At 43.6% G+C, this 19,277-nt stretch overlaps 1 protein-coding gene across 1 annotated transcript in view; it reads right to left on the bottom strand.

The window, feature by feature from the left end:
• Nucleotides 1-18,081, bottom strand: part of LOC309531038 (uncharacterized protein) — a 99,611-nt gene extending 81,530 nt beyond the window's left edge. The window contains exons 1-2 of the mRNA XM_082220363.1: nt 17,643-18,081; nt 6,518-6,742 (exon numbers count right to left, since the gene is read on the bottom strand). Of these exons, the coding sequence (XP_082076489.1) occupies nt 6,518-6,742; nt 17,643-17,694 (277 nt within the window). The 5' untranslated portion in view covers nt 17,695-18,081. The remainder of the gene's footprint in view (nt 1-6,517; nt 6,743-17,642) is intronic.
• Between the last annotated feature and the right edge of the window lie 1,196 nt (nt 18,082-19,277).

Here is a 19,277-nt window from a genome sequence, read left to right as displayed (position 1 = left end):
GCTATTGTCACTCGGAGACTTTATGATATCGAATTACAACAAGAAGGCGCCCTACTCCCGGAGACGTATAGATGTTTAAAAGCTTGGCCTAATTTTGCAGCTGCCCCTTACTTAACCAACATCACTAACGAAGCCTATAGATGGGCTTTCTCTAGAGCCCGCTTTGAGACAATGCCCTCAGCAGTGCTGTACGGCAAATTCACGCGGGTTCCAATGCATGCGCGTCTCTGCCCTTGTATGTCTAATAAGGTAGAATCTGTCACACACACTCTTCTATTCTGCGAATTTTATAGTGAAGAACGAGTTCAACTTATTTTACCGCTTCTATCAAAATTTATACCCCTTCAATATTATTTGGAATCCTGCCCTGAAATTCTCCGAAAATACCTCCTGGAAGATTCCTCAAGCTCAATATCATATGAGGTGGCTAAATTTTGCACTTTAGTAATTAGGAAGCGTAAATCTCTTCTGTTGAATGGCACACTGCGAAGTTCCCTTGCGTAACCATTTTCCTTTTCTGAGGTTGTTGTTGATTTCTTCTTGTCTGATCTTGTGGGGTTTAGTGTCACTGGCTTTGGCCGCAATAAAACTTGAAACTTGAAAAGGACAGCATGGTTTTCATGAAGCAGAACTCTGTCCTGATACCAGTACCAAATTATTTTAGTTTCTTTTCGATTTTTATAGTTCTTTAGATATACCCTCTGTTTTAATACTGTTTAACTTTCCAAAATGTTTTATAGATTCTAAATGATTGTGCTCCACCCTACTTATGCTGGTCTATGACCGTAATAAAGATTTGATTTGATTTGATTTGATATCCCGCACTTCCCAGTAAATTTCCCCATCATTTTCTTTACTTCAAAAGTTTTGATCTTTTGGGGGAAGTGGATTTGTTGTGCAAGACCTGTCAATCGGCTATAACTGCACAACCTGAATTTGTGGCTGAATTCCACTCCAAAATACCAACTGCCCATAGTCCCAAGGTTCTTCCCACCATGCTCCACTAGCAGAATGATGTGTATTCATATTCAGTTATAAGCGCCAATCTTGGTGCCCCACTGTGAAATACTTATGCTCCTAGCTGAAGGTTCTCAAGGTCAAAAATGCCCTTTTATGCCTCGGAATACCAGTTGTGGGGAACTGCAGATGGGCAGAGTGCTATTGCACTCATGCCCTGCTTGCAGACTTCCTACAAGCATCTGGTGACCAATGTGAGAACAGGATACTTGGCTAGATGGGCCAATGGCTTGATCCAGCAACCTCGTCTTATGTTCTTACATTACATTGCAATCTGTAAATAAATTATCAACAATTTCAAAGGAGACGTCCTTTAAGAGTGCAGCCCTAAATACAGTTACTGGAAAGTAAGCATCAGTGGACACAATGGGGTTTACTTCCGACTACACTATTAAAGTTCTGCAGTAATATTGGGAAGTATTTTTCATTAGCTTGGGTTTTACTGTCATGGCTGATCAGTTTACCACTTGGTGCCTCTTTACATCATTACTTCTTAAGCAAGACAAATATACACAAATGCTTCTTTTAGTGAGCCAGCCATTAAAAGAGGGGATTTTGTATGGCATCCTTAAAGTCACTTTCTTCTGCACCAGGCTGCAGAGCTGTGTTGTGACACAAGACCTTTGTTCCAAGCTATTAAAAACTTTCTTTCAGTGCTAATTGCTAAATTCTGGCTCTCTGACAGGTTTCTCCCACCGCACCCCAGCTTCAAATGTGTCAATTGTAAATTGTAGAGCCCACAATGAGTTTTTTCTTTAAAAAAGCTTCCTGTTTGGAAGAATGAATATCATATTGTTCAGAATTTATCTGCCACACAAACATACATTTTAGTGGTGAATGATTGCACTCAATATTTGATTATATTTCAAATATAGGTAACCTCAATTGCAGATAAAGATTGGATTTCATAGGGCTTCCCTTTTTTTAATCTCACCTGCCATGCACACCTTCAGAAAGATTTTGGATGCTAATTCAAGGGTGGGAAACCTCAGGCCTTGGAGCCAAATATAGCCTTCCAGGCACCTCTGTCCAGTCCTCGGACTCTCCCAAAGCCCCACCCCTCACTGGTCTCAAAGGTGGATTTAGGGGCAGTGTGACCAGTTTCCCTGCACAGGGTGCCAAGCCAAGGGGTTGCCTTCCTGCCTCCTTTCCAAAGCCTAGTAAGCTCTTGCTTTGGAAAGGAGGTGTGAGGGGTCTCAGAGTCCTGTAGCCAAAACTAAAAGAAGTAGTAATAATAATAATAATAATAATAATAATAATAATAATAATAATAATAATAATAATAAATTAATAAATAAATAAATAAATAAATAATTTATTTATACCCTGCCCATCTGGCTGGGTTTCCCCAGCCACTCTGGGCAGCTTCCAGCAGAATATTAAAATACAATGATTCATCAAATATTAAAAGCTTCCCTAAATAGGGCTGCCTTCAGATGTCTTCTAAAAGTCCGATAGTTGTTTATTTATTTACAAGTAACAAGGTGACACGTTACTAGTGACTAGTAGCAAGGGCCCAGTGAGGAATGTAAGATCTCTGTGTTCTGTTCAACAATATGCTTGCTGCCATATACATGCCCTTCCTCCAAACACACCAAACCTGACTCATCATATCAACAGGCATTCCCCTAGTTTATTTAGAACAGATAACATGGTAAATGATGCAGTTGCTTCCCAGAGATTCAAAGCAAATATTGGTTCAGCACAAATACATCTCCCTCTTATTTACTTAATCTAGCATATGTTTTGCGCTCCTCCTCCCTTGATTAAACATGCTCTGATTGCCAAGGAAAGGCAAGCTTCCTAGAGCAAATGTGTTAAACCATTTGAATTCTAGTATGCTACCTAATTACTCTATGTGTTACTTACAAGTATGGCTGTTCAGTCTGAGAGACAGGTGGAGAGTAAATGGGATGTAAGAGATTTAGTAGATTGTTTAGTATATAAATACTGTGATGCTCTCTGCGGTAATGAAAATGGTTTTCTGTTGTGGAAGCAATATTGTTCATCTGTATCTTCCTCTGGAGTCTGATCATAGCAATTAGAAATCAGGAACTTTTTTTTAACCTTTTACATTGCTAATACAAAAACATACTACATGAAATAAAAGAACAGAAAGAAAAGAAGAAAACATTAGTACAATTTTCATTAATTCAATAGTACAAAAGAAAAATACAGGACTTTTTTTTCATTTGTGTGTGTGTGTGTATTTTTTCAAAGCTACTTTAATTCTTTTAGAATTAAATGAATCAAATATATAGCATCAGAGCACCCACTGCAATGAGTGTGGGTTTCTGTTTTCTCTTGCATTCTCACTACAATGTATAATATAAATAATCAATTTCTTGATAAAATGGTTGTAATCCCAAAATCAGGAACTTTTAAAATGTAGTTAGTAACCAGTTTTAAAACACACATACAGAGCCGGTCTTAGATGAAAATGCACTTATGAATGGTGTTGACTGAAATATGATTATTAAAATCATATTTCAATATTAAGATAGGATAATATTGATTATTCAAAAGGCGTATTCTGTTGCTTATTTGGAGTCCTAGTCTCCATTTAAAACACCCAATTTCCTTCTTCCCAAGTTGTGAAATGCTCCTCTTTTACAAACATGTGATTTGATGATTAATGAAGTAGTAATAAGCACGCGGGTGGCGCTGCGGGTTAAACCACAGAACCTAGGACTTGTCGATCAGAAGGTCGGCGGTTCGAATCCCCGCGATGGGGTGAGCTCCCGTTGCTCGGTCCCTGCTCCTGCCAACCTAGCAGTTTGAAAGCACGTTAAAGTGCAAGTAGATAAATAGGTACCGCTCCGGCAGGAAGGTAAAGAGCGTTTCCGTGCGCTGCTCTGGTTTGCCAGAAGCGGCTTAGTCATGCTGGCCACATGACCCGGAAGCTGTATGCTGGCTCCCTCGGCCAGTAAAGCGAGATGAGCACCGCAACCCCAGAGTCAGCAACGACTAGACCTAATGGTCAGGGGTCCCTTTACCTTTACCTTTAATAAGGATTTGACCTTTTTTGTTTTGTTTTACTCGAATTTCAACTACTTTTCAAGATGAATCCAGAGTTTAATTAGTAAACTTTTAGAAATCTGTCTGAATTTTTGCTTGACTCTATTAGCTGTGACAGTTCACACAACAACAACAACAACAACAACAACAACAACCCCTTTGCATGAAAGCAGATGGCTCAGTGCACAGATGCTAGGAGACAGGGAAAAAGAATTAGAGCCTGCATCTGGTTAAATATTCGCAGACAAAAACACCTGACATGTGTCAGCACACTGTTCAGGCTGTCAAACCAAAGGGGCTTAGCCCTCATGAACATGAGTCCATGCAATGAAAATTAAAAAACAAAACAAGCGAGCCAAGGGGTGAGGATGGATGTACAACTCCCCCCCCCCCAGTCTTACTGGTGCTAATAGCTTGGATTGAACTTTAAAAGTTGTGTTGCTTCAGAACAAGAAAATCCTTAATAAAAACAGTTCAGAAAGTCATCATTTAAACAAATTCTAATTAATTTAAAGTAGGGGGTGTTATATCCCATTATCTGTAATTTGTTCCCTCGGCTTCTGTTGAGGGAACAAATTAAAGTGGGAGGTTGTGGATTCCCCTTCATTGGAGATTTTTGAGCAGAGGCTGGATGGCCATCTGTCTTGGATGTTTTAGTTGGGATTCCTGCATTGCAGGGTGTTGGACGTGATGACCCTCAGGGTCCTTTCCAACTCTACAATTCTGTGATGACTGTTAATGCTCGTACATGCCTTTAGCAACTTGAACTTCAAGATCCAACAGTATCCTTCTGTTCTTTGATATTAGTGATTTCCCTTGCCCGACAGCAATTTCAGAAGTTTGTGGGAGGGATGGAACTTTTTTTTTTTTAACCATGGATGGAGACCCCCATCAGCCCTGCTTGCCCACCCATTGCCTTCTAAATTTCCTACACTCCATCTGCACTTTTGAACTGAGGATCACAAATAAATTAAAGGGAAGCCATTCGTTCCTCTTTCTATGGGCTCAGCTCAGGACATATATCAACTAAGTCAATTGACTGTATTAATGTTAGTTTTCCCCATCCCCCCTTATTAGTTTTACTGATTCAATTATTTTTCCCCAATTCATTTTGCTGATAGTAATGTTCGTCTCTAAAGTTTAATTGTAATGCATAATGTATGTTGAATTAGCTTTTGCTAGTTTTAAGCTCCAGGAAAGAAATATTTTGCCTTCTGAGATGAAATCGTGTTCAGCTAATTGAAGGTTTTTCTCACTTCATTTAGCTGTTAAACCCTAGCATATGGGCTTTGATCGGCTTTCATATTCAGACAGGCTGGTGGAGGGAGGGTAGAGTGCAAGGGGGGTACAGTAAGAGAGATGCATCACACAAATCTAGACAGCATGCTCTGTAATGTGAGCTAAATGCTATGTAAGCACCACTGAAATCAGCAAACCATCATCTAACTCTCCTCTCCGAAATTTGCTTTGCTTACCATCTAGCCTGATAAATACTTCTGGAGAACTCAAAATATTGCATACTACTTCGTGATAGTTGGGTTGTCCTAACAGAGGTCTTGTCCTAATACGGATTTTGGGGTTGCTGTTTTTTTACTTATAGACCACATGGTTACCTTTTACTTTTGAAATGAGTGAGATATGTTTAGCCACATAGGATGCTGCCTTATACTGAGCCAGACCATTAATCCAGCTATCTTAGAATAATCTGACTCTAAACTGACCAACAGCATCTTTCCCAAGTTCCAAGCAGGAGTTATTCTTACGCCCACCTGAGATTGCACCTTGGAGCGCCTGCATGTAAAACAGATGCTCTGCCACTGAGCTGTGGCATTTCTGCTTCTAATGTTTGCTTCAGAGTAATCATAGATGGCATCAGACGACACGTATATTGTTTTCATACGTTAATAGAGAAGAACTGTGGCACTTGCACTGTATAGTGCAGCAAAATTGTCCAGCGGATTAACTATTAAATAGGTTTCACTGAATTTGCTAATGAAAAGTAAATTTTGAACCCAATTTAAAGTGCTAGTTCTAACCTTTAAAACCCTAGGCAAGCCTTCGCCAACTGAGCTGTGCTAACTGGGGCTGATGGAAATTGTAGTCCAAAACACTTGGAGGACACCAGATTGAAGTCAGCCTTAAAATAGCTTGGGGCAAGCGTGGAAGACCACCGGGGGCAGTGTGTCCTGTTTCACTGCTTGAGGTGAAATGGGAAGTCCTGACCTGCCGCTGATTTGGGGTGAGATCACACTAATATTGCACAAGAAGTCATGCGTGACTTCAGCGAGATCTTGATGGAAATTGTCACAATCTCACCCAAAATCAGCACCGATACCAGCACTGCTTCTCTGTCAGTAGTGGGGCAGGCAGGGCACCCATGGGAGCACTGCCTTGGGGCCTCTCGCTGCCTGAGTTGGCAGCCTCACCCTGCCTAATAGCTGTGCCGGCCCTGAAGACCACACCTCCCATATGATGTACCTACCAAAGCTTTGAATCTTCGAGGTCCCTGCTCTGAGGACCTTTGCTGAATGAAGTGAGATGGGTGTCCACATCCGAACAGTGATGGGTAATTGCTGGTTGTAGCACATGCTTCTCTCTTGCTTCTTGCTCCTAAAGACATGATGATGTTTGCTGCCCAAGTACTGGCACAGAGAGCAGGGAGTCCCCTCTTCTGAATCACTGTGATGAGGTTCTCTTTTTCCAAAATCTAGCAAGGCAAAATCCTTCTCAGTTACTCTCATAATGCTTCTGGGGAAACCGTCAAGTCCTGAGGGAAATTCTCTTCTTGGTACAGAGTAACCCAGCAAGAGCAAACATGTGCGCTGGCTGCACCAGGTGGCTGCCAGGTCAACTTACAAGCATTTGTACCAGAGACTAGATTGGCTGTGCTACTATGACCTTGATTCTTCCAGTGCACTGAAAACTAAGCATGACAGATGAGCATAACCCGTACACTCATGCAGGCATGCTTTTGCTATTGAGAATATACAGAGCCTAGGGCTTGCCGATCAGAAGGTTGGTGGTTCGAATCCCCGTGACGGGGTGACCTCCCGTTGTTCGGTCCCTGCTCCTGCCCACCTAGCAGTTCGAAAGCACGTTAAAGTGCAAGTAGATAAATAGGTACCACTCCAGTGGGAAGGTAAACAGCGTTTCCGTGCGCTGCTCTGGTTCGCCAGAAGCGGCTTAGTCATGCTGGCCACGTGACCCGGAAGCTGTCTGTGGACAAGCGCCGGCTCCCTTGGCCAGTAAAGTGAGATGAACGCTGCAACCCCAGAGTCATCCGCGACTGGACTTAACGGTCAGGGGTCCCTTTACCTTTACCTTTACTTTTTGTAGTCAGCTTCCTGCTGTCTTGGGGCAATAGATGCAACAGTAGGAAAGTAACGGTAACTTTCAAAGGAAAAGATGTTAACAAAGCCTTTTAGGATGAAATGCTCCCAAGTGCCATGACTATTGCTTTAGGAAGTTCATTCAGTATTTCCCTTCTAGTGCTTAGGAGTTTTCAACCATAGGCCACCATGGTTTTGTTTTAAAGCTTCTATCCCTACAATACATTTAGCAGTTGAAATGTGCTGCTTCATGTATATGAAAAGTTACAGCTCGCTGCTGAAGTCTTTATCTACCTAAATCAAACAGTGGTGCTACATCTGTTGATTTCAGACAGTTAGGGCTGCACACTCAAGAATGTAATTAATCAGAACATTATCTGAGAATCTGACTGGCCTCCTGGGTGCAGAACAGTTGGTTGGATTGGCAGAGGAAGTAGCTGCTTTGTTGATCTCGGAGACTATACTAAGGCGATAAAGTAATAACTTTAATTGACCAGCTTTTGCTGGTTTAGGGTTATGTATGCTTTGGAGTTACAACAGGATTTGCTCACAGTAGAGTTGATTCTAGCAATTCAGACTTGAATTTTCTTTATGTTATCTCTCAAAGTATATGAACGTATGAAGGTGTCTTACACAACAGTTGCACTCAAACATCACTTTATTCCATCTTCCCAACGTTTCCTTACCCGTTTTGCATTTTCCCCCCTCGATGAAAAATTCTCTTCTTGAAATCTTGTGGAAGTTTAGTGCTCATATTGGTTCTAGAAAAAAATTGTTTCCAGTCTCGGAAAGTCACCTGACTTATGCACTGTAAGTTTCCTGTGGTTTACATGGAATATCCCCCGCCCTGCCCAAACCGTGTTAACATGACAACATTTCAGACACTAGTTTGGCACAATATGCTGTGAATTCTGTGAGCATAAGCATACATGTGCAGAAAGGGTGAAGTGGCGACATGTCTGATGACATGAATAAGGCCAAAAGAACTTGCATTAATAACTTGAATGAATATGCAAAATAACTTGAATGAAATGGGGAACCATATCTATAGGCAAAAGACATCTGCCATTGATTTGCCGTCTGCTGTATCTCTTTATGTGCTACAGATAAGCCTGTAGCTGAAGCTGTTGAGCGACAGCTAAATAGAGTGGGAGTCTGTCAGATCACAGTGTAGCACAGACTTCTTTTGAGCAAAGAAGGCTCCATGGAGGAGGTATCTCAGGTGATTAAAAAGCTCAAGAATTAGAAATCTGTGAGGCCAGATGGTTTTGTGGGGGATTTCTATTAGAGAGGGAGAGAGAGACCCGCCGATCCTTTATCTAATGAACTTGAAAAGCATGCTGGCTTTGGGGGTACCTCCAGATTTGTGGAAGGCTTCAGGATTAATGGTGATACCCAAGCAGAGGGTGGTTGAGTCAAACAGGGTGATTGAATTAGTACAGAAGTTTGTGACCTGTCATCTTCCAGGTGTTGCTGGACTACAACTCTTCTCACCTGGTTGTGGCTGATAGGAGCTAGAGTCCAACAATACCTAGAAGGTACTATGATTTTATATATGTATATGGTTTTTATTCTATCCATGTTTAATTGCATTTTAATGATTAGTTTTTCTATGTTTTTAGCTGTTCCTGTTTTTATCTGTAAAATGCCTTGAGTCCCCTCAGGGGGATGATGATGATATTATTATTATTATTATTATTAGCAGCATCCTGTGAATTCTTGCACTTGACATAAAAAATGAAAGTTTGGATTGAAATGAGGGATCCTAACAAGACTTCCTGGAGAAAAAATGGGTTTGGGAAATATACAAATAACTGCAGAGCCATACCTTTACAAGTACAGTGGTACCTTGGGTTACATATGCTTCAGGTTACATACGCTTCAGGTTACAGACTCTGCTAACTCAGAAATAGTGCTTCAGGTTAAGAACTTTGCTTCAGGTTGAGAACAGAAATTGTGCTCCGGTGGCGCGGTGGCAGCAGGAGGCCCCATTAGCTAAACTGGTGCTTCAGGTTAAGAACAGTTTCAGGTTAAGTACAGACCTCCGGAATGAATTAAGTACTTAACTCGAGGTACCAGTGTAATTGGAAGCAGTGGTGAGTGTTAACTATTTGAACTCGTGACCAGTGGTGGCACTGCGCAAAGCAATGAAGCAGGGGCTCCCTCTTCCACCACACCTATTTGCAATCTTTTTGGAACCTCTAGTCCTGCCTTTGCCAACCTGTGCCCTCCAGTTGTTTTGGGCTACAGATCTCATCAGCCCCAGTCAGCATACCTTAAAGAGGAGCAGATCAGTTGCATGGCATTAACTTTCTGTAGACTGTCTGTCACAGCACTTCCTGTTAGTTCCTCAACTGATGAATGTTTATTTAATTAATTATGTATTATGTTTCTATCCTACCTTTTCCCCAAGGAGCTCATGGTGGCATACATGGTTCTCCCGCCTATCCATTCTACCCCCACAACAACACAGTGAGGTAAGTTAGGCTGAGAGATGGTGACTGGCCCACGGTCACCCTGTGCACTTCATTGCTGAGCAGGGTTTTGAACTCTGGTCTCCAAGGTCCTAGCCCAACAATCTAACCACTACACCACAATGGCTCCTGGAAGGAAAGATGATAAGGAAATGACTCAAGAAAAGGAAGATACATGGGAGATCTGGCTGCAACCTATGACATTCAGCTTTCCCTTAAGGGATTGACTTGCTCCTTGTATCTTAGGTGATTTCTGAAAATTTGCTTTGAAAATGGGTTAGTGGGTTTCCCCTACTTGGTAACCTTGTTCTACATTTCTGTGCTAATCCAAATTGATTTCTCAAAGATTAAACTGCTTGAGGGAGGGAGACTTTGGGAGCTGTACTTAAACATGTAATGACAAAAACAGCGTAGCTTAATCCATACGGATGGGCAAAGGATATTCAGCAAGACACATTCAGCTATTACTGTGGCATCCCAGGGTGTTCAGCTGCTATTTCGGTTCCAGCGTGCTGGGAGATGCAGCAAGGAAAATCTCCCTTGCAGGCAGCCCAGGAAACCTGACAGGTGGACTCCTCGCAAGGCTGGAAACAGCCGGAGAGCCTTATTATACCATCTTCAGAGGGATAGAGTAGGACAGGTGAGCATAGAAGGCAAAGAGTAAGGAGAGGATGATGAGCTTTCTGTGAACTACAGGCTTGCCTATGTATAAATAAGATGCATAATAAAATAGTAACCTGCAGCTGTCTTAAACAGGGCCGCAGAACCCCAGGCCTGGGAGCCAAATGTGGCCCTCCAAGCCCCTCTATCTGGCCCTTGGACTCTTCCGAGGCTACAGTTTGTCCTGCACCCTCATCTAGTTAGTTGACCTGGTGGAATGTGTCCTTGAACTGCCATAATGCTTCCTGTTTGGCCAGAAGGGGGATGGAGAGTGGTGTGTGTCTGGCCACATCCACTTTTACCCCACTCACTAGTGGTATATGACCCCAGGAAGATTGACTGCAAGGAAATGTGCTCCCCCCCCCAGGTTGAAAAAGGTTTTCTCCTGATCTATGCATGAGTGGGCAAGACCAGTAGTGGGTCCCATGGTCAAGAAGGTGGTTTCTGCACATGCTGTAGAGGGAAGTGAGGAGCAGATGGGGCTCGCCAACCTGGAAAGGTAGCCCATTTAGAGCAGTGTTTCCCAAACGTTTTTGGGCAACGGCACACCTGTTTACCGGAAAAAAATCTCGCGGCACACCACCATTAAAGCCCCGCCCCGTGACGTCAGCGCGCAGCGTCACGCCGGGAGGGACGCACAAAATGAACGTTTTTTCCCTTCCCCTTGCCGGGGTGGGAGGAGGCAGCAGAGCGAGGGACTGAGGGACGGCGGCAGCTGAGGCGGCGGCGGCTGTTGTGGTGGTGGCGGCGATAGCGGGCGGAGGAGGAGCCGTCGCCGGGAGTTGCTGCTGCTGCTGTTGCTGCTGCTGCCCGGACATGCCGGCCTCCTCCTCCTCCGCTGTCTCGCGCTCCTCCCTTTTGCGCGCGCTGCCCCGCCGCTCGGCACCACCACCGCGGAGCCGCCCCCGGCTCGACGCGGATCCTCGCCGCCGCCGCCTCTCGCCGCCCGACTCGCCCGCCTCCCTCCCACGGCACACCAGCCGGTGTCTCACGGCACACTAGTGTGCCGCGGAACACCGGTTGGGAAACACTGATTTAGAGCACATGGCTTCCTCTAAAGAATTCTTGGAACTGTAGTTTGAGGGTGTTGGGAATTGTAGCTCCTCAAGGGGTAAAACAGTAGTTCCAAGGATTATTTAAGGGAAGACATGTGCATTAATAATATAATATGGATATAATTTGAAAGCCACTGAAAAATAATAATCTTTAGCATTTATCCAAGGCTTTGTGGTATTTAAATATTACATGCAGTATTTTGTAATCCTCACTGCAACTTGGATATTGTTAATTAGTATTATTATCCCTATGCTAGAGATTAAGAGGACCGAAGCTGAGAGGGTGGTGGCTTGACAAAGGGCACTTAGTGAGATCATTATTAAAGTTAATTTTTTAAAAATTTCTGTGCTATTCAGCCAAAAAGGCCCACATGACAGAGGTGAGATTAGAACCAAATAATTTATTTTTCCTTACTAAGTCTCTTAGCCACATTCCTAATGAAAGTAGATGTTTTGGTTTAAAAAGAATAATGGAAACCAGATTAATGGTCCACAATACAATGCATGTTTAAAAGTCATTGTCTGACTAGGTTAACTAGTTGGGCAAAATGCATGTTGTTATCAGTATAATTATATTCTAACACGTTCCCTAAGGAATGATTGTAAGTTTTCCACAAATGATATATGAGGGGGTCAATGCCTGGAGTGAGTGTCAGTTAGATATTCTCATGTACATTTTTACCAGCTGTGAATAATGCTTTGTAGCACTGAACAGAACTAATCACATGGCATTTCCAATATTCCTGCACAGAGAGTGTTTCTCATTCTCACTATATTAACACAGATTTATTTGTGCAAGTGCCCAAGGTCCAAGATTAAAGGTCTCCTGTAAGGACGGAGGGGAAAGAAATTTCATCTGGTTCACATTCAAAGGTGAACCTACGTAATTCACAAAACAGTTCTTGAACTGAAATGCAGCCATCCTTTGAAATTCACACTTCTCTGAGTTTTGCAGTGCTATTCTCCAACCGAGTAGTGTACAAACCTGAATATACTGGGCTGAAGTGTGTGTAAGACCCTGTATGTCGTAGTAGTTACAGTCCTGGAGTAGAACCTGGGAGACCATGGTCGAAATCACCATACAACTAAGAAACCCACTGGGCGACCTTGGGCCAGTCACTAGCTTTCAGTCTAACCTACCTCACAAGATAGTTGTGAGGATAAAATGAAGAGGGGATGAAAATGTGTACATTTCCCTGTGCTCCTTGGACAAAAGATGGAGTATGGATGTAAACAAACAAACATGCTTATTTTAGTGAAAATAGCATTAAAATGCATTATATTAGAGGAAATCACTTTGCAAAAATGTGTATATTATATATATATTAGAGGAATTCACTTTGCTAAAATGTGTATATTAGGCAAAATTGCAAGTAAACATTAGGAGAAATTCACTGGATTCTCATGAGGACTTTTTTTTTTAATCCCAAACTGAAGTGGAAATGTAGAGAACTCAAGACTGGGAAAATGAGAAACATAAGAGAAACCCAAATTGACAGGTGCCCTTCCCTACCTTCAAGAGCCAGATCCCATGAGAAAAAAGGTCACCCCTCAGGAGACTTCGGTAGCGCTGAGCAGCCGCTCAGATTTTGAGACAAGGCCCATAGAGAAGCCCAGCTCCCCACAGAGCATGTGTAAATGTACAATGCATGTCATGGCTCTGTGTCAACACTGAGAGGAGAGACAAAGGAGCGATTCTCAAAGGAGGTCTGTTTTCCCCTGCTTCAATAAATGCACCAGTTTGATTTCTGTACTCGGATCTCTCCTCCCTTCCCCCATGCAAACTGTTTGGCTAACCTGTTAGTCTCCACTCAGACTGGTAAAACCAGCTAATCTGATTAGTTCGTTCACACACACACACACACACACACACACACACACACACGAAGAAAGGCTGCTGAGGAATAGTGGGGCCTACACAGCACTCTGAGGCTCCTGCTTCGATCAATAGGTTAGGGGGTTGCCGAATGCGTGAGTGCAGTGTGGCACAAGTGCACAGTCAGCCTGCTCTCGAGGGAGAGACAAGTGTTGCTGTCTTTTTCCCCTGACCTGGGCCTCGGGACCACATGAGTATGAGCCGTCATGTTTCGTGTCACATTCAATGTGGTGACAGAGAAAGTTACCTTCACCTTGGCAGCCTGCCCCTCCATCGCGTGGAAGGTAAGCTCCAAAAAGGTAGGCAGAGAGCAGAAGGGCTTGTCAGAAAAGGTCGCTTTTTCAGCATTGGTATTTACAGCTAGGCTGAAGTGGATCACAGCGGAAGGTTGCCCGTTCAAGAATAATGTTCTGGTTTGCAGGAAAGGATTGTATGCACTTTGTTTTGGGAAATTGTCTGAGTGGTCTGGTTTTTCCTTTGCGGAGGATGGGACTTATTCATGTGGTTTAAACAAAGCAACAGGCCACAACTGTCTCCCTTGAAATGGAAGATGAAAAGAGCCCTCCAATTTGCAAAAGCCAGAAATGTGAAAAAAAGGGACCTAACATTGTCTGCTTACTTTTGAAGCCTGTTTTTCCAAGCTCCTAACGTCAGATGCCCCATATGGGCGGGTTTCCGTCTTAGGAAACGATAGTACAAATCGAAAAAGGGGGTCTTTTCACTGTGCAAAGCAGAATGGAGGCTGTGCTTTTGGACTGCCATTTCAAAAGGTTAATAAGAGAGGAGCTGTCTGGAATACATGGGTAATATGGTCCGGCTTCTCGCTACATTGCAAAGAAAAGGATTTTAAATAACTGTCTTCGTTGCATTTCATTTTTAAAATTGCTTTATTTCTATCCAGTACTCTATAATATTGCTTTCTACTAGAAAGTAGAATTTCTGCTACCTAAAAACTGTGGTTGAAAACTTGTTTCAGGAATAACATAATGCATGCCTGACAAATAATATTTTGGCATAACCCACAGCATATATGTGCATCATGTCGTACACTGTATGCAATTAGCATGAAATACATTGTAAGTAGGAGTATTAAGTGAAGCCAATTTTCTTTTGTAGATTGAGTCAGCCAGCTCCTGGTAATACAGTAGAAAGGGGAATATTTTGGGTTTTAGCGTCAGGTAAAGACGTACCCATTTGTTTGCCGTTTCTTGGTTACTCGTGTGCGCTGTAGGTTCCCCCCCTGTAATTATAATAGTGTTTTGCATTGATATTGAGTTTGTTTTGTTTTTACCAGCTCTTTTTAATGCACTGGAACAGTTCTTAGTGTTTTTAATTGCATGTACCCCCTCTGGGATCGTATGATGAAGTGCAAGCTAAAAGTACTCTCATTAAATAAATGAATATTAGTACATCTGTGGCTATAAATGTTTTAAAATATATGACTGAACACACTAAATAACTTTTAACCTACTTTATGCAGGAGACCAGTCAGCAACAATCTCTTTGAGCTCAAACACACATCTATCTACACTACTACACAACTACCCTCCACCCCACTTTTATTCCAACTGGGAACTGTATAGGAGAGATTCCTGGTGAATCTGTGTTCTCTGTCACTTTTATTCTGGGAGAACATACTGCTGAGAGCAATGACTGTCTATTCTTGTTTGTACACAGCTTAGTGGGTCATAGTTGTGGCTTTTAGTTGTAGGCAACAGTGCTGATGTTAAATATGGATGTGGTTTGTTTAGGCAACAAGAATGCACAAGTTATACCAAATATGGAATAGTGCCTTAGGCTGCAATCCTAACCCCACTTCACTGGGTGTAAGCCTAATTGAATTCAGTAGAAATTGCTTTTGACTAGTCATGTTTAGGATTGCACCGTTACCTATTTCAGTGTTCTGGTCACTTTGTGATTGATTGTGGAACCTGCTGTCAGTTTTGATCGAGAGTGTGCATTTGTCAATATCTAACTCGAGAGAATAGAAATTTCAACAAGAAGAGCTGTAAATTAATAGAAGTGCTTGGATTCCCCCTCTTCCACCATACTGTGCCATTCTGTCAGCTATAACCTAGCAATCATGATGCAGCAGATTCCAGCAATGTGCTAGGAGGCAGTGAAAAAATTTGACCACGTGATAATACATTTCTCAAACATTGCAGCAAAACAGACAAGCTTTACACCTTTCTCTTTGTATTCTCAATGAAAATAGTTAAGTAAACCAAACATGTGTCCTCTGGAAGTCCCACTGTGGTCACTGGGCATTGCTCCCTAGTAAGTGTGCCTACAATTGTTTGCAAATAACACAATCTGAGTTCAGAAAGAAAATAAATCCTGGTTACATATTACTGAAGAACCTGAACAAAAACTGTATAATTTGAGGGAGAAAGCAGCAGAGGGTCTTTGTCTTTCTTACATCAGGCCTTGTACATAACAAGGAAGCATTCAACCAAACATGCAGAGGAAAACTCCTTCAGAGCTATAAAGCCAATCAGGGCACAGTGCCACATTGGCAAGCATCATGCCACTCTGCATGGTTTGCTGAGCAACACCTCCACCTGCCCCCCCCCAGCTAGTTGACTGTAACTTTCACTAACAGAAATAACCCTGAAGTCACACCCACAATGATATCTGCAGTTGCATCTCCAACAATAATAGCAGCCTGATTGACTTTTCTGTTAATTTCTTTCACATTTAAAACAAAAACAGCTTCTATTCCATTCCTGCCGTAGGATCTTCTGTGGCATCAAGGGGAGTGGAGAGGGAAAACATTCCTGTTGAGCAGGGAGAAATCTTTGCACCAATGGAACAATGTCCTTGGCACTATCTTGGAAGCAACCCAGAATGTGCCACGACGACACACACTGTGCCAGAACTGTCCTGATAGGCTGTCAGTGTAGCAGTGGTGTATTTCTCTCTCCCCAGCATATTGAAGTATTAGGATCGCTCAGCCTGCTATGCTGCCACTCATCTAGTAATTAGAGCCCCACCACAAGAGCTTTGGGGAAGCGGGTGGTGCTGTTGGTTAAACCACAGAGCTGATCAGAAGGTCGACGGTTCGAATCCCCGCAACGGGGTGAGCTCCCGTTGCTCGGTCCCTGATCCTGCCAACCTAGCAGTTTGAAAACACGTCAAAGTGCAAGTAGATAAACCGGTACCACTCTGGCGGGAAGGTAAACGGCGTTTCCGTGCGCTGCTCTGGTTCACCAGAAGCGGCTTGATCCTGCTGGCCACATGACCTGGAAGCTGTACGCCGGCTCCCTCGGCCAATAAAGCGAGATGAGCTCCGCAACCCCAGAGTCGGCCACGACTGGACCAAATGGTCAGGGGTCCCTTTACCTTTACTTACAAGAGCTTTGGGGAAGAAGTCCAAGGCCTCACTCAATAGAATTAGCAGGAACACCCCACCCCACCCGCCACAAGATGTGAAGCAACTGAAGGTTGAGGCAGGACTGGCAGTGGCGGAGGAAGAGGAAGGGTCCACCCCAGGTGTCATCACTGAGGGGGAGTGACAAAATGAGTTTTTTTTTTTAAAAATGGGCTAATGGAACTTTTTAGGAGTGATGTGGTGACTTAGGTGCCTGCAGGTTCCGCGCTGACTGAAACGGCAGCATGGGACTTGCGTCTGCCTACTGCCTCTCCCTCAGCCGCCCGCCCAGCAGCTGAGGGGGAGGCAGCGGAGATGCTCTAAGTGTTGGGGAGGCTCGTCCCGCCCCCATGGGCATGAATAGCCCCGCTCCCATGGGTGGCTCATCCCGCCCCCTGCTGCAGGACAAGCTACACCGCTGAGGACAGGTGACCACTAAGTCTAGAGTTCTATTCCTAGACTTCTGGCTCAACCTGTATTTGAGAGTTAAACACAAGTGCAAAAGGCATGGTAAATGATGAGTAAATCTATCAGGCAGCAGTTTGAGCAGCTGCAAGTGGCACTCATAGTGTCTTGGGCTGTGTTCACAACCCTGTTTACTCTGCATCCTAGTGCTCTCAGTTTGGGAATTGGTGTACACGTGATATTAGCCGCGATCCACACCTATCCTGTCGTTTCTTATGAAACACTGTGCTTTGATGCATTTCTCCCCAAACCAGCTTTGATCCAAATTGAGAAAAAGAACAACCTAGCTGTGTTGTAAGCCGACAATGTGCTCATAGCCTTGGTTTGATGGCCTTGAACACTGGCTGCTTTTGAGGCTGCTTATATATGTTATCTTACTTGATGACGGTTCTCCTGGCATAAATCCTGAAATGCCTTGCCAAAATAACATCACTCTTCGTTCCTGTGAAACAGACAAAGCAGATCCTCTGCCTGATAGGCAACTGGAGCGTAATACGAATTTGTTGCCAGCTTTTAAATATATGCAGTGCCTGGTGTCAAAGCAGTCTCTCTCTGTGTGTTTGACAGTTAGGACCGTTAGGAATGAGAAGTTACGCCTTTCAAAGCCTATTGTTTAAGACTGATGCAGCAGCAGGTTGCAATAAAAGGTGGAAAGGCTTGCATCCTGTCCTGGAAACAAAAGCATTAGCTATGAAAGGAAAAGAGAACAAGGGAACAACTTATTCCTTACCAAAGTCTCTCGAGCCGTTTCTGCCCCTTGACTGTTTTAATGCCCATCCCTTGATGCTGAACATGATAGAGTTGTGTAGATTTGGCAGATCCCAAAGGCTGCAGTCCTAACCTTACTTCGTGGGAGTAAGCCCCGTTGAAGAAGACTCACTTGTGAATAGGCATGGTTAGGATGGTTCTGTAGTTCTATAAGAATAGCTGTTATCTTTATAGCACTATATACAGAGCTCTGCTTTGCTCCTAAAAGCTCCTCTTATTGCTTCTCTCTAAGGCATACTTTGTGCAGTCATTGGAAATGCTTAAGTGTAAATGCAGCTCTTAAACAAATGAACAAAAAGAGGGGGTGACCAGCCTGTCTGAAGCATGAGGGAGAGTTGCCATCTCACATAGGCTTTTAAATCTCCATCTGAAGCATAAAATGGGCCTGTCATCTGCTCTGGTCCTTGTTGTGATGTGCACTTACAGGCCTGGTCTCAAACACAGGTGTTGTGATGCTGGCTTATAGGCAGCCTTGGAGTCAGCTGGAGTGGGAGACATGAAACTGTGGTACTGAAACCTAATGGTGATCAGCTGGCATTGGAATTATAGTCTAGACAGATAAGAGCCTGATAGGCAAGGCCAAGCTGACAGTTGACCAATAAAGCCCAAGCCTGACCTGGACACTTTTAAAGCTCAGGATTATTTGCAGGGTAGCAGTGTGCTTTAATTGACAGCCCTTCAGATACCTGGAAACTGCTATTATGTCTCCCCTTACTCTTCCCCAGCTTAAGCATACCTAGTCCTTTCCATTGTTCTGCTTTGAACTCCACACATAAAAGAAAGGTAAAGGGACCCCTGACCATTAGGTCCAGTCATGGCCGACTTTGGGGTTGCGGCACTCATCTCACTTTATTGGCTGAGGGAGCTGGCGTACAGCTTCCAGGTCATGTGGCCAGCATGATTAAGCCACTTCTGGCGAACCAGAGCAGCACACGGAAACGGCGTTTACCTTCCCGCCAAAGTGGTCCCTATTTATCTACTTGCACCTTGACGTGCTTTCAAACTGCTAGGTTGGCAGGAGCAGGGACTGAGCAACGGGAGCTCACCCCGTCGCGGGGATTCGAACTGCCAACCTTCTGATCGGCAAGTCCTAGGCTCTGTGGTTTAACCCACAGCGCCTCCCGCGTCCCTCAATACCCAATACACATACCCAATCCTGGCAAGCCTCCTCCAGAAAAACTCGAGTTTGGTAATGTCCTTCTTAAAATGTGGCACCCAGACCATAGTACAGATGTAGCTGGGAGA

This window comes from Podarcis vaucheri (genome assembly GCF_965113315.1).
Source record: "Podarcis vaucheri genome assembly, chromosome: 4".
NCBI lineage: Eukaryota > Metazoa > Chordata > Lepidosauria > Squamata > Lacertidae > Podarcis > Podarcis vaucheri.
This window is presented reverse-complemented; position numbering and strand designations above follow the sequence as displayed.